The sequence below is a fragment of the Nyctibius grandis genome, chromosome 1 (genome assembly GCF_013368605.1).
Source record: "Nyctibius grandis isolate bNycGra1 chromosome 1, bNycGra1.pri, whole genome shotgun sequence".
Taxonomy (NCBI): Eukaryota; Metazoa; Chordata; class Aves; order Nyctibiiformes; family Nyctibiidae; genus Nyctibius; species Nyctibius grandis.
The window spans coordinates 106,127,393-106,141,883 of record NC_090658.1 but is presented as its reverse complement, the minus strand read 5'-3'; the positions used below and the strand labels follow the sequence as shown (position 1 = coordinate 106,141,883).

Genomic DNA, 14,491 nt, shown 5'->3' with positions numbered 1-14,491 from the left:
GGTGGGACCTGAGGTGGAGTACTGTGTCTAGCTTTGGGCATTGCACTTCAGGAAAGATGTGGATCCATTGGAGAGAATCCAGGGGAGAATAACAGAATGATCAGAGGTCTGCAAAATATGACCTGTGAGCAAAGACTGGAAGAACTGTGTTTGTTTAGTCTAGAGAAGAGAAGACTGAGGGGAGACATGATAAGAGTCTTCAAATATTTAAAAGGTTGTTGCAAATAGGAAGAGAATAAATTGTTCTCCACGTCCCTTGGCACTAGGACAAGAAGTAACGGGCTCAAAATGCAGCAGAGGCAATTTAGGTTATATTATTAAAAAAGCTTTCTAACTGCAAGAGAAGATAAGCATTGGACTGGATTGTGTATGGAGGTGGAGAATTTCACAAATCATAGAATGTTAGGGGCTGGAAGGGACCTCTGGAGATCATCGAGTCCAACCCCCCTGCCAGAGCAGGACCAATCTAGGTCAGGTTACACAGGAACGCATCCAGACAGGTCTTGAAAGTCTCCAGAGAAGGAGGCAGAATTTCTGTCTTCAAATTTTACTGGGATTCCTGGGGGCTTGTCACATGCAGTAGATGTAACCCTCATGGTACGCCAGTGGGGCTTGTCACATGCAGTAGATGTAACCCTCATGGTACGCCAGTGATGCAGGGCTCAGAGTCCTATATGCCACACTCATATAGTGCTTCAGAGTGATGCATGACACAGTGCTGCTTTGTTGGTATTTGGGTGAGGAAAACACCTCCCCATTATAATTGGTAATTATTTGCAGAATTTTGACATACATTTGCAATTTCAATTTGCAGTCTTATCACTGCCTGGTAGTCACTTGAGTTTAATTCTCTTGAAATAAGACAAAAACAAGGATCGACAAGTTCTTGAGGTATTTCTGAAGCAAGGTTTAAATTTCTAATCCTGAAAAATCCTTCCTTCATTAACTAATCTGTAATGAAAGGATTTTTTAAATTTCAAAAGAATTAGTTTGTGTTGAAACCAAATGCAAATATAATTAATTCAGAATCTTTTTGAAGTTATAAACAAATAGTTATAGTAAAGTGACCACATCTTACAATCTTAGCAGTGTTTTTAAGTGATGTATATTGGAAATACAGCTCCTCGATTTAGAAGTCATACTTATCCTCAAAAGGGAAAAGACTTATTGTTTCACTCTAATTTGGTTTTTATTAATCTGTAGTTGATAATGTTGATATTACATAGTATTTAAAAATAGTTCTACCTCTGGAAAACAAGGAAATTAAACTAAAAATAAGTGAATTTGTTATCTTTTTTCCTGCAAAAATTTGCTATGCCGGAAAAAATGGTTCAAACATCTTCCAGTATAATTTTGAATATCTGCCAAACAGTAGATTTATTTGCCAAACATGTTCATACAGTATTCCCACTGGGGCTCAGTCTTTCAGAGAATAAATTGGTGAAATTAACTTTTCTTATCAGTCTATGGGATTTGAGAGAAGCAAGGTTGTCTGCCAACACACAGTGGAAAGAAACAATATCAGCTAAATTGTCTGGATTGTACTGTTCTTCCCTTCGCCCTCATCTTGGCCAGGAAACACTTAACATGAAGGATTACGCAGAGGGGAAGAAACTGTGTTTTGAAGAATTTTTCAGATAATATAGTCTTGACTGTATGCCAATTTCTTCTTTTACTTTCCTTTTTATTTTTCAAGACCAGACACTGAAGGTTTCTTTTTTCTGGATCAAATTTTCCACTCTGTCTCCCTCTGCTTATGGCTCCTGGCTCAGTGCACCATTCATCTTCTGCCGCACAAACATATACGGAGTTTGCCTGTACGTAATCTCCGTTTGTGTGCGTGTGCTGGGGTGCCTATATAGCCTTATCAAGTGTTCAAAAATTATGTTCTCGCTTCTGTCTGTCTGAACGCTTATGCTTCTCTAATTTGACAGAAAGGGAGCTTCCATTTTAGCCAAATGATATTGATAACCAATGAGAAAGTGTTGTTTCGATAAATATTCAGAAATAAGGATGCAATATTTGTAAATAATTTACATGAATGTTGCAAGTAGAGTTTTGCTCTGAGAATGAAAAACATGGCTAGCAATAAGAAATGCATTTCATGCCAAAGAATGGAATAAGGTTCTGGATGCTGTTGAGATAGCAGTATGGTAGTACGGCTTGAACCAGTTGGGGTCCTGCATCCGTGTCACGTTCCATTAATTTAGATAAGATTCTTCAAAGCCGAGGATCTATTTCTTTGTGAAACAGCTTGCTGAAGGAAGTTGTTTCCAGCTCTTAACATGCTCTTTTATACTTGAGAGCACCTATTTATTTATCTAGTACAACATTTAAGTGTAATTTTTTAAGCTTTTAGTGAATACTATTTCAATTTTAGTATTCTCAATGTGTTAAAAAACACCAGCAAACTGCTAAAATAAATTATACAAAATCAAACTAAAATGACGAGCTTTTAATGTAAGTAGAAATATATGTCACACATTGTTCCTACAAAAATAGAGTTGCTGTTCGATTAGTCGCTTCTATTCTCCTGTTAAACCTGGTATTTAGAAAGATGAAAAAGAGAGCGTTTTGTCTTTGTTCTGCAGGAGTACTGCATTGTTAACACAAACTTCCTTGATCCCTGTAGAGTCCTGCAGATTCTGCAAATTCCTCACTGCAGGATAACTGTACTTCCAGAAGCCTGCACGCTGCAATGCACTCTTCTTTATCAGAAGCAGGCTGATGCTCCACTTGTGTGGATGTGTGTGAGCCCTTGATCTTTACATGTACACAGGGTTCCACATACGTGTTTTTCTTTTAAATTTTTACTAAATGACGGACTGTCTGAAAACGCATATAACCATGCAAGTGTAATGTTTCCTGTCAGTGTTGTAGTTTTGAGTGTGTTCTTCATGAGGTCTTTGTACAGAATTACAGTAAATGAAAATGTAAACATTTCTTGGCCAGTATATTTATCCATACTGAAATCATATGAATGTTACAGTCTTAGAGCTTAGTATTTCCCCAGCAACATCACCCAACTATATCAAATGAATATGCTATTTTATGTGTCTCTTTTTGTTAAATGGGTAGATTATCAAACCATGAAGTCTCTTTTTTTTTGTTTTATCAGTTTTCTGGTTTTCTGTCATTTAATAGTTCCAGAGTGGTAAACTAATCCATAAGACTTCAACAGTCAGATCCTTTTCTTTTTAGTGAAAATGAGCAATTGCTCATCAACTTCAAATGAAATAAAACTTGGTTTTTGGATAGATATAAACCACAAAATATACAATCTTCTCTCTTCAAACTTATGTCTGCAATTTTATCTTCTGCTGTTTGCATTTAATAAAATGTATTTATTATTTCTGCAAGTAACAGTAACCAAGATATAATTACAGCTTTCCGTAGGTTCCGTAAATACTTCAATAAAAACAGCCTTTTCAAATAGGTGTTGGTAAGGTTTCCAATCCTATATTAAATGCTCAAATAGTAAATGATAAAATAAATCATAAGTTTATTTTTGAAGATTTATTTATCTATCTCTGGTGAATAATGGAAATTAAGAGCAAAGATTTACCATAATGCATACATTGATTGTGTAATGCATGAACAAATTTTCAGACATGTATAATTATTACAGATGGCTACACTGTATGTATTTTTGAAGCTAGTACTTCACATTTCTAATTCTAGCCTACAAATACAATTTCTATTAACTCTAATAAATCATAACCATATTCTCCATTTTGTTTTTGTGAAGTATTATTATTCTAATAGCATTTTAGACTGGAAATTTCTTCATGTGCTATTTTCTGGAAGTACACTGGAAATTGTGTGCTGTATATAATACATTAGCCATTTCAATTCTGAAAAATTTCCAAGTACATCCAGAAGAATTATTTTCTTACGTTTTCTATTGCATGAATTCAGGTATCCATTCAGAGATAATACCTTTGTAGGACTTGTTGACTATCTGTCTCCTGAGCCTCATGAAAAGATCACACCCTTGGACTTTCATGGGGTTTCATGTTTGTTCCCGCACCCCACCCAGCAGGAGCTATTTTCATAAAGTTCTAGGCAAAGATGCAAAGTTTTGGGTTTTTTAAAATATATGCTCTTTTGGCTTGTGGGGATTGAAAATCAGTCACAGGAGGGACAACAGTTGGTGAAATGTTTGGTGGTTTGTTGGTTTTTTTTTTATAATAAAGAAAGATTCTACTATGTTACCATGTTTTACTTCTGTCAAGAGTGGGTTTTTTTCCTTCAAAACTTAGGTTCAAACAAACATCTAAATTAATGGTACATTTATGAGAAATGCATACATATAAGAGGCGTCTTCCTGCCCTTCATCCAGCTAGTGAAAGAATGAGGTTAACACTTAGGATCTTACCAAAAGAGTAAATAGATGCTTTTATAACATTTTGGTTTTCTGTCCATCTGCTAATGAATACAATTAGAAAGCAAAATTGGTGCTGTCTGTTATAACAGGGACTGACACAATTGTAACTGTAACTACCAGCTGATACATACACAATTTGTGGAAATAGTCACTTTTGGGGTCTGATATTTTCCCAGGCTCGGTCTCTGCTGGGGAATTATTTATTTATTTGTAAAAGCTTACACGAAATGTGTATGGTTTCAAAGGGCTGGGAGCACCCCTGGAGTGCCACGAAGGCTTTGAAGTTGCAAAGGCAGCTGAGTCAATTCAGGGGTAAGAGTGAGATGGTGCCCTCTCATCCCATCGCCAGACCCTGTGTGGTCAGCTAGCTGCCTTTTCACCAACTGGCTAGTGGCGTTTCTTTCAGGTTAGTGGGCCAGAAAGCAAAGTTAACCTTTCACACTGCTCCCTGAGCTCTGAACGTAAATGCTGTCATTTTTCCCTGTCTCTAAGACCTGTGCGTGGACCCAGGGTGCTAGAGCAAATCCAAGCACGGTCTGTCGAGAAAGCTGCAGCGGTGGTGGTGATCCGGACAAAGGAAATGTAAAGATGACATTCCGTGCTGAAGATTTCCTTTGATGATGCCACCAAGATGTGTTGTATTCTTACCCTGTCCTCCTCTCAAAGGCACTGATAATACACACAGCTGGAATGTTAAAGGCAGTTTAAGAAAATCCTCCCTATAGCATGTCAGCATTTCACTTTCCTGGTTCCTTTAATATGTACTAAATGTATAGAATAAAACATGCTATTTGCAGACATCAGGCGAGGAGGGTGCTCAAAATTTCGATTTCCAGATTTGATGGTTAGCTGTGTACATATTTGCTTTTAATATTAATTTAATCCAACAGTTCTTTCTATAGGAAGATGTATCATATGAATGAGTTTTCATTACAGTGGCAGTAAATAAATCCTTCCAGGGGAAATGTTTGAGGAAGTGGGAATACAATTAGCCCTTTTAAATCATATTCCCTAAAATACATGAAATAGCAGATTGCAACAATTTATATTTGGTGTCTTCTATCTAACACAAGTCCTATTGCATTTTTAAGATAAAAGCTTCTCAATCCTAATAATTTTCATCTTGAAAATCTTAGAGTTCCAGGTTGACAAAAACAGTGTAACTTCTGTCTTTTTTAATTAAATCTGATTTATTTTAGATAAACTAGCATTAAAGTCCCTTGGTAATTGTCTTTCTTCTATCAGTTGCATCTAATTTGTGCCAATAAACAATTCCAGATAGCTCTGTGTTAGATCAACTAAGATGGCATTGAATCTGTTATGAGGCTGTTCTGAGGCTGATGTGAAGAGATTGGTATTTTTCACTATAGTGCATTCTTTAATTTGTTGACCTTGCTTACCACAAGCACTTTTGTAGTTCCACAATTGTACAGTTTTTTAATTCATTAAAATGAACGATTGCGGTCCTAGTAATACCAAAATCAGAACACCGCTCTGTACGTCAGAGATTGCAAAATGTTTTATGTTCTTGAGCTAGTCCCATTTTAAGACACTGATCGTGGCCTCTAAGCCTCACAAGACCCATCAGCAAGTGGTACTCTTAGCGAATTCCAAATCTGATACCATATACTAAAACCATACAATGATGAGTTTTCTTGTTTTCATTGCATCAAGATGCCCAGCAGACAGATATTCATAGAAGAGCGCATTCTGCTCAGATGGAGGTAGGCAGTACTGTACCGAATCCAAAACCAGATCTTCTGCACATGTGTAAAGTATCGGGTGCCAACTTATGTACAGGAAGAGCCATCAGGTATATTCACTGTATGAGTGATGAAGAGTTGCTCTGCCTGTGTGTCGTTTATCTGGCCAAGGCTTAACACTGTCCCTCTGAACTGAGCTTGGGTCCTCCAAAATCTGCACTATCATCTTTGATACTGTGATCAACAAAATTATTTAGTAGCTGTTTGACTTCCATGAGACAGGATTAGGTGCTGTGTCACTGATAAACCTAAGTTCACAGAAGGACAGAAAATAAAGGGTATTTCTTGGATTGTGCTTGAGTCTTTTTGGCCTGCTTCATCCATAGCAGACACTGTCTTTATAACTTGCTGACTTCAGAACACAAAGAATCAATTTTATACTCAGGAGAGCAGCCAAGGAATTAACAATCAGAGAAAGCTGAATTATTTATTGATGGAGGAGATCTCAAAATTCAGATTGGGATTGACTTGACCGAGAATATCAGAGGACAGTGGCACAGAACCACTGAGCCATGAAGTCCCATGTTAGCTTGGGCTTCATGCTTTGCAGGTGCTTTATCTGGCTAATTGAGCAGAAGTGCTAAGGCAATTCACTTTGACTTCTATCTAGGGATCTGTGAACATGCCATGGGACTGTTTGACTCTATAAACCCCTGTAAACCAGGTGAAGACTCTTACTTTGGCTGCACGTCTGCCAAGCACATATATTATTGCATTAAATTCTTAAGTGCCTATGATTTCACAGCAGGCTTGTGCCAGGACTGGAGGAAGGAATCCACTCAACAAGTAATTTCTTCCACTGCTCCAGTTACTCCTCCTCACTGATTACAGTTTCATATTCAGACATCTCATATAAAACAAATATATACACAATGACCTTTCCTCTATGTAATGTGCTCGTGTTGATCATCTGCATGAAAAATTCCAAGCATCACATAATATGAAACATATATTTTTGTTCTTATTTGACTATTAACGCTAGTCTCATTATAAATTTTCCAAACTTTGACAAAAGATACAGAATCAGACATGTCACATACATTAATTTGGCATGTCAATGGCAACCTCGCTGCAAGAAATACAAGATTGCTTTTTTTTTTAATTTTAGTATGAAAACTTTATATTGCGTACCATGGTGTGTACACTTGTATGCACTGCTTTTATGCACATTATAGCTAAAGGAGACAGCTTTATTTGCTGAACCACTGTCATGCCTGGTATATACAGAGAAGAAAATTTGCCTCATATAGATCAAGCAGGTTTTTATTATAATGATCAAGTGTTACAGGCTGCACAGCATTCACAGAGGACTTGATTTTGTGTTTTTGTGAAGACAAAAGAGTTTACATAAAATGGTTTCCTCTGAGTTCTGGTACATTTGTGCCACTTCATACATCTGAGAGAAAATGCAGTTCGTTTCTGTGGAGCACAGGAGGGGAAAAGAAGTCCTAAAGTAGTTTAAACTCTGAATTTGATATGTTTATAAAGCTCCCTGATACAAACTGATGAGCACTATAAAATGTAAAGGCTTTCACAGTTTGTATTTATGCTGCAAGACTATAATTATTTATAATATCCTTCAATATTTCTGTGTGATGGCCAGTGTTATAAATGTAAGAATGTAAGAATGTAAGATTATGGTGAATAATAATACTGCTAAGTGCTTTAAGAAGTGTTACAGGTAAACCGTCTGACCTATAATGAAATAGTCTCAACTCTGGTTTGGCAATTGTCTTGATCAAGTACAGCAAATTCTTTGTATAGTTTACCCAGGACTTTCTGGTACACCTAAAAAAGTAAAATTCTTATTCATATACTAATTCTTTTTTTCTGAATTAAGGACGACAGTTATTAGTTTTACTTTTAATGGAAATGCAACACATTGGTTAATTAATTTCCTTGTTTCCTCAAATACAGATCTGCAGACTTCAGCGTCACCTATCAAAAGGAAAATACCAGCAGAATCTCTTTTCAAACCAGCCTGTCATGTTTGTATCTCCTACCAGTCAGCCACCCTGCAAAAAGCTAATTGAACTTATACAGCTGTCAGGAGGGAAAATATGTAAATCCCTACGTCAGGCGAAAATCTGTATAGGAAAAAACCCAGGAAAGAAGTACCAGGAAATAAAATGTTTATCAGAAAAATGGGTATTAGGTAAGACACTAAACTTCAACTCATATAAAATATTGTGGAATATGTATTCAAAAACTGACTATAAATAGTTCACTAAACTGAGGTTACGGAGGGAAGAAAATGGAACAGACTGCTACAGTTAGGTTTTCAGGAAGGTTGTCTCCATGGTAAGGACTTTCTCTTACAACTAAGACTGCTTAATGATGGTCTTGGTACTCACCATTGTAATTTTACCAAGAACAAATTTCATCCAAAGATTTTCTAATTTATTTTTTGTATGATTGTTTCCTTTAGAGCAAACTAAATTATGGGGAAACCTCCACAGGATAATTGCTTTTTAAAATGGCATGTATTTCAGTTTTAGACATAGTAAGAAAGATTTGTAACTGGTATATAAACTGGCATAGCACTACTGAAATACGGTAACTGGCACCCTCTGATAATCTGTCCTGAATTATATATCATACATCTGAAAGAAAATTTTCTGCAGTCTCTATTTCACTTACAAAAAGTTTCTTTTTAAAATCTGCTGTTCAAGTTTCTGAGAGTTGTTAGTCCATCACTTTTCCATTATGGACACCACAGTTCTAACAGTTAGCTGTTTGCAGGGAATCAGATGTAAAATTGCAATATCCTCACCCTCAGAGAAAAGCTTTTGATAACCTATGTAGGATTCACAGCTCCCAGTCTGACACTCTCTTTTTCAGACAAGATAAGGGTATTTTCCATAAAAAGGAAAATTTTGCATACTAGAAAAATTAAGATTAAATTTTTGTCATATACTATGTCAGACTCCTCTAGATAGTGCCTCACTCAGACTCTAGTAATAAATGTACTACACGAATTGATGTTATATGAGACTAGCTGAGCACGTCCTAATCTCTTGACCGTTAATGCTATCAGATCATAATGACTTAAAACCTAAAAGAAAATATCACTAAAGAAGAAAGGAAAAGTGAGCCATAAGGAAAAAATACTCATACAGCCAAAAAAAGTGACCAGATGAGGAAACCAGAGGTTTGTGCAAGACTAAAAATATGATGTAGTAAATTAAACACAAAAGTTTCACATAGTAGTATTCCAGCCATAAATTCCAGATGGACAAAGCTAATGATCTAAAGTGGCATGCAACTCATGTGGCATGTCCCACTCTTTTACTGGTCTGATGGAGTTCTGCCTCACCCCAGGTCCAGCATCTCATGAGCTGCCTGCGGCTGGGCAACCCATGCTCAGCCCATCAGTGGGCTGAAGGAATTGTGTATCCAGCTACTAACGAAAAAGGACTCTGAGTTCTTTATGCCGTTTACAAATGTCTCAGTTCTCTTTTGCAGTCTGATGGTGCCTTTTCTAATTGTTATGTCCTACTCATGAGGCACGGTTATGCAAGCTCCAGCTAATGGATTTTAAATGATGAATCATCAAAACTCAGAAAAAAGAAGTATTTCTATATGATACTTTAAAGGAAGGATACAGGCCTTTGAAGCTCAGCCCCTTTCTCAGCAACTGTTCACGTAATAGGATGAACAGTGTCACCTATAAATTGCCATCTTAATCAAATAAATCAAATCAGATCTGAAGTTTTCTCTAATCTTTGACACTTCACTGTTGCAATCCATTTGGTTTGTGGCTATCTGCTTTCTGCTGTTAATATCAGCTGCCTATTAATTCACTCAAGGTTGACCACAATAAAAAACATAGGTAGATAATGCAGCACCTTTTTTAAACTTAAGTAAATGGTAAGTGCTTGCAGTATTATAATTTGACTGTTTGCATTTATTTTCTCTCTCTGGGTTCTCAGCTCCAGCAAACTGTTTTACAGCAGAAATTGCTCTAAAGTACATTGTTGCTTTATAACCTGTTTCTTTTGCATTTTATCTTAAATAATCCTGCTTTTTTATTTCTTTTAGATTCAATCACTCAGCATACAATATGTCCCATGGAAAACTACATTTTTCAGCTGTGAGCTAACTCAAGAGCTTCCATATGGTTGTAAGGAAATAAGCCTAGTGTGGATTCAACAAAAAAATAAGCTGTGAATAAAATTTCTAAGATGCACGTTACATATTTATAAATACAGGGAAATGTTTTCTACATTTTTATTACTTGTGTAAGTGTTCATCTTGTGAAATCTTTAGTTTTTTATAATAAAGTACTTCCCTAATAAAAGTCATCTTGCTTTTATTTATTTGTTGAAGACCTTTGGACCTAAAAGTTGAATGAATCATTATTCACTGGGAGGAAGTGGAAAGATATTTTCTAATCTCTAAGTTGATCATGTTACAGTGCAATTAAAAGATCTGCATGCAGTGCGGGCTAGCGTGCCTGAGCTAGATCTGGTGTAGTCAGCAGGAGTTGTGCTACCAAAGCAGATCCATGGATCCTGCAGGCTTCTCTAGTCCGAGTGCTTCTGCAGAGCGCTGAAGACCCGTGCTGCCACATCTTCATGACCATTGCTAACTACGTTTCTTTGGTAAAAGGATAAGGTTGCCCATCGTGCTCAACTCACACGTGCTGGTGTAAACTTGCCCTTCTAAATCATATTTTCAAAAGTAATTGAAACTCAGTAATTATGCCCAGATGCATACTTAAGGTATTACTTTATTTTGATACCTTTAATTGAATTTCAGACTGTATCTACCTTACAACTAGGCTGAAACCATAAACAGTTACTGATCCTGAGTCAAATGAATTAAGACAGCACATCATTCAAGTGCTAAAATCTGTGGAAAATGGAACATATCATTAAATCCTTTAGGTATGCTTGAAAAATGTATGCAAATGTCTTACATGTTAAATTCCTCTTCAGTCTGTGGTTTTGTTTTTAGCAGGTACAAAGTAAGATTTGTATGTAAAGTATGTTGTGTAACACTTGTTTATGTATAAATGTACAACCTCCTCTAAATATTTGCACATCCATCAAAATGATGTATCATCATCATAGAGAATAATGCATTATCAAGTAAATTAATGGCAGCTCATAACTCACACCTTCCAAACTCAGTGCTCCCCTCAGAGTACTGTCAGTGTAAGGCAATGGAAACCCTGTACTAAAAATAACGATTTCAAGTTAATATTATGGAACAATCAAGGTGAAATGGTTTATAAATGTTGCCATTCTATTGCATTGTTCTAACTTTTTAAGGGATTTGGATGTACAATTTCTGTAAACTTGAGAATTATTTCTTCAAAATCTTTTCTTCAAAACAAGTACAGCAGTATCTGGGTGGCAGGATGTTTCAGGCACAAATTGCATTTGTATAGTTGCTCTGTAAAATGTTAAATGTACTTCTTAATGGAAAAGCTCCAAGTTATGATTATTTTATGGAAAATTAAACTGACTTTATTTTCAGAAATACTGAGCACCTGTAACTCAAAATGTTGAGATCTCATTTTCAAGTATCTAAATGCTATATAGCTGGGTTTAGTATATAAACCAGAAAATATAATTTATTGAGGTCTTTTCCTTGCTTAGTTTTCTGACATGTATATTTTTAACAGCATCTTAGCTAGGAAAAGTATGTTTGATACAAAAATTGGTAATCAAGTCTGTGTACAAATTGTACTGTTTATAATCAAAACTGTTTACCTATTTACTGCAGAGCTCTAGTAACATGGTATCACTCTTCACGCTTGACCTTATGAGCCCCTTTATTAAGAAACTAGTTGCCAACTACTATAGACTAAAATATAAATACTTAAATAGGTTGTGACATGTGAACATATGGTTCCCAGTAAATAACAGAATAATTTGTTTGAATTATATTGCTTAACTTTGAATATTACGACCTCCTAGTTTATTTTGTAGTCATTTCCTAAGTGTACTACCCATAAAAATCTGTCACTATTAATTTATATAACATTCCATTTCTCATAAATCTTCTTAAGATTAATCTCAGCTATTTAAATTGTAAATTCTTGGATCAACTTGTTGGTCTTTATTAGTCACATGTGTAACAGACTTGACAACGAAAAGTCTAATATACTTTCTTCTGAATTAAAATGTTTCCGATAAAACAATCTGTCTGAATTAAAGTGTTTCAGATAAAACAATCTGTCAATTTAGATAATTTCATATTAAATTATATGGTTTGCTAGAAATACCTATCTATTGGCTGTCCTTGCAAAATTTGTAGTACACAGGTAGATATAGCCAGCAGGAAATTAAATGCCTAATTTTGGTCTCACATTATGGGCAAAAGGAGTGCTGTCCATCCATACTGACTGTTGCTTTGTAATAGTACATAGCGAACACAGAAGAGGTTAGAATTAAATCCAAAGACTAGCATGTTGTATAGGCAGTAAAAAAAAAATACTACTTCATGTTTATAGCCTGGAGTCTTTCACACAAACAGCTTCTGACCTACATACCCTAGTGTGGGTTCTCAGCCACCTCAGCATTGGAAGGAAGGCATGTTTCTACCCAAGACCTCAACAGGAAAAGACACCGACGCTGGTCAGTAAACCAACATGGGAGGGAGAATGATGAAAACCTGTCAAATGATTCATTGGAAGAAATCCACCAACCAAAAAACCACTTGTGCTTGATACCAAGGTCCTAAGGACAGTAACACACAGAAGAAAAGGCAACACCCAGCAACATGAAGCATTAGTGATTCATGGGTAGTTTCAAGTTGATCGGTGCTAAGATCTTTGCAACATACAGTGCTTAATGGACATTCTGCCATAGTACAGCCCAGCCGCGCACTCTCCCCTACAGAACAGTGCAATTCTCACCTTATCAGGAATCTACTTTTTTTTTAATTATTTCCTCTTTTTTCTCTCAGTCTTTTTTTTGTGGAGGAGAGGTTGTTTTAACCGTACCTTTTTTTGTCCTGCATGAATATTTTTGCCGTTCATTTGTGAAATGACTTAGCTTAGCTGCTGTCTCTCCTCAGAGAGCTCCTGCACCCCTGCTAAAGGCTGTCTCTAACAAAATCACATTAGCATGATTAAAGATCTTTCTAAATTAGCTTAATTTGATTAGGAATCTGTTTAAACCAAAATAAATTGAAAAGCCAAAATAATTATTATTCTTTCCTGAGATTCACATTCGCTGAGTTCATTTTTAAAAGTAGTTTAACTCCCAGCACAGGTCCTTTTTTAACTCATTTTACTTGCATCAGTGATATAGATGATATCACTTGGATGCACAGACCACCAATAACCCTCCCCTCCTTCCTCTTCCAGAGGTAAGAAGAGGTTTTACCACACTTTGCATAATTGACTGGGGACTCACATTGGCAAATGCAGAAATACTGAGGACAGACACAGGCAGGACATTGAAGAATGTGTTGCTTAAGCTGTGTCAGAATGGTAGCAAAATTGGTGTCCTCTTCAAACACTATATCCTTAAAAAACAAATCAGGATCTAAAACAATTTCTTTATAGTTAAAGTGAGAAATATTGTGAGATTGGCTAAGGATGTGTTTGACAGCGAGACTTCCCGAAACTCATAAGGGGGATGGATTAGACATGTCTTTTTCCCCCTTTCTGTGTTATTGTAATCAGTTTGAGATTGCAACTGCATTTGGGGTGTGTATATCTAGTGAGTAAAAAACCTCTACATATTCACAGTCATCCTAGTATATGAGCCATCTGGTATTGACTTATTAAACTACAGATTTGTTGAGCTGTTTTTATGTTTCCATTTTCCTGACTCAACTATAGGCAACTTCTTGGAGATTGTTACTTTTTAAATAAAAATATCTAGTAAAAACTATTGCATCACTTGATTTTGTGTTTATAGTTTATTAAGTTTATAATAAAGTTCTGTTATCTTAATTGATCTGTATATAATGTAATTTAGGCATGACTGCATTATGTGGTAAAGAGTTATCAGCACATTCAGTGCCAGGAAGCTACTAGCACACACATGCAGTTTTTGGTGAAACCTATAATCAGCTTAGGGACTGTAAGGCAAAGGTGCTTTTAATTAGTATTTCTGAGCAGCAACTGTGGCTGTGTGGAGCTGTGTTTCTAACACTTATAGAGCATAAAATGGAGGTATCCCAGGAACAATATCTAGAAAGCTGATTAAACTCATTTTTTTCCTCAAGATCAACACACAACCCTGCAAAAAAAATTGAATATTTGCTCAGACTGAAAACTGGAAAGCATGAAAAAGTCTGTGTCTGTGCCAGCAGCCTGGCTTCTTTAATGACAGATATAATAACAGAAAACCAAATGGCTGTAGACCTATTGCATTAA

At 36.1% G+C, this 14,491-nt stretch overlaps 1 protein-coding gene across 1 annotated transcript in view; it reads left to right on the top strand.

The window, feature by feature from the left end:
- Positions 1 to 10,247, top strand: part of MCPH1 (microcephalin 1) — a 129,486-nt gene extending 119,239 nt beyond the window's left edge. Inside the window, exons 13-14 of the mRNA XM_068411143.1 lie at positions 8,068 to 8,305; positions 10,192 to 10,247. Of these exons, the coding sequence (XP_068267244.1) occupies positions 8,068 to 8,305; positions 10,192 to 10,247 (294 nt within the window). The remainder of the gene's footprint in view (positions 1 to 8,067; positions 8,306 to 10,191) is intronic.
- Positions 10,248 to 14,491: the final 4,244 nt, after the last annotated feature.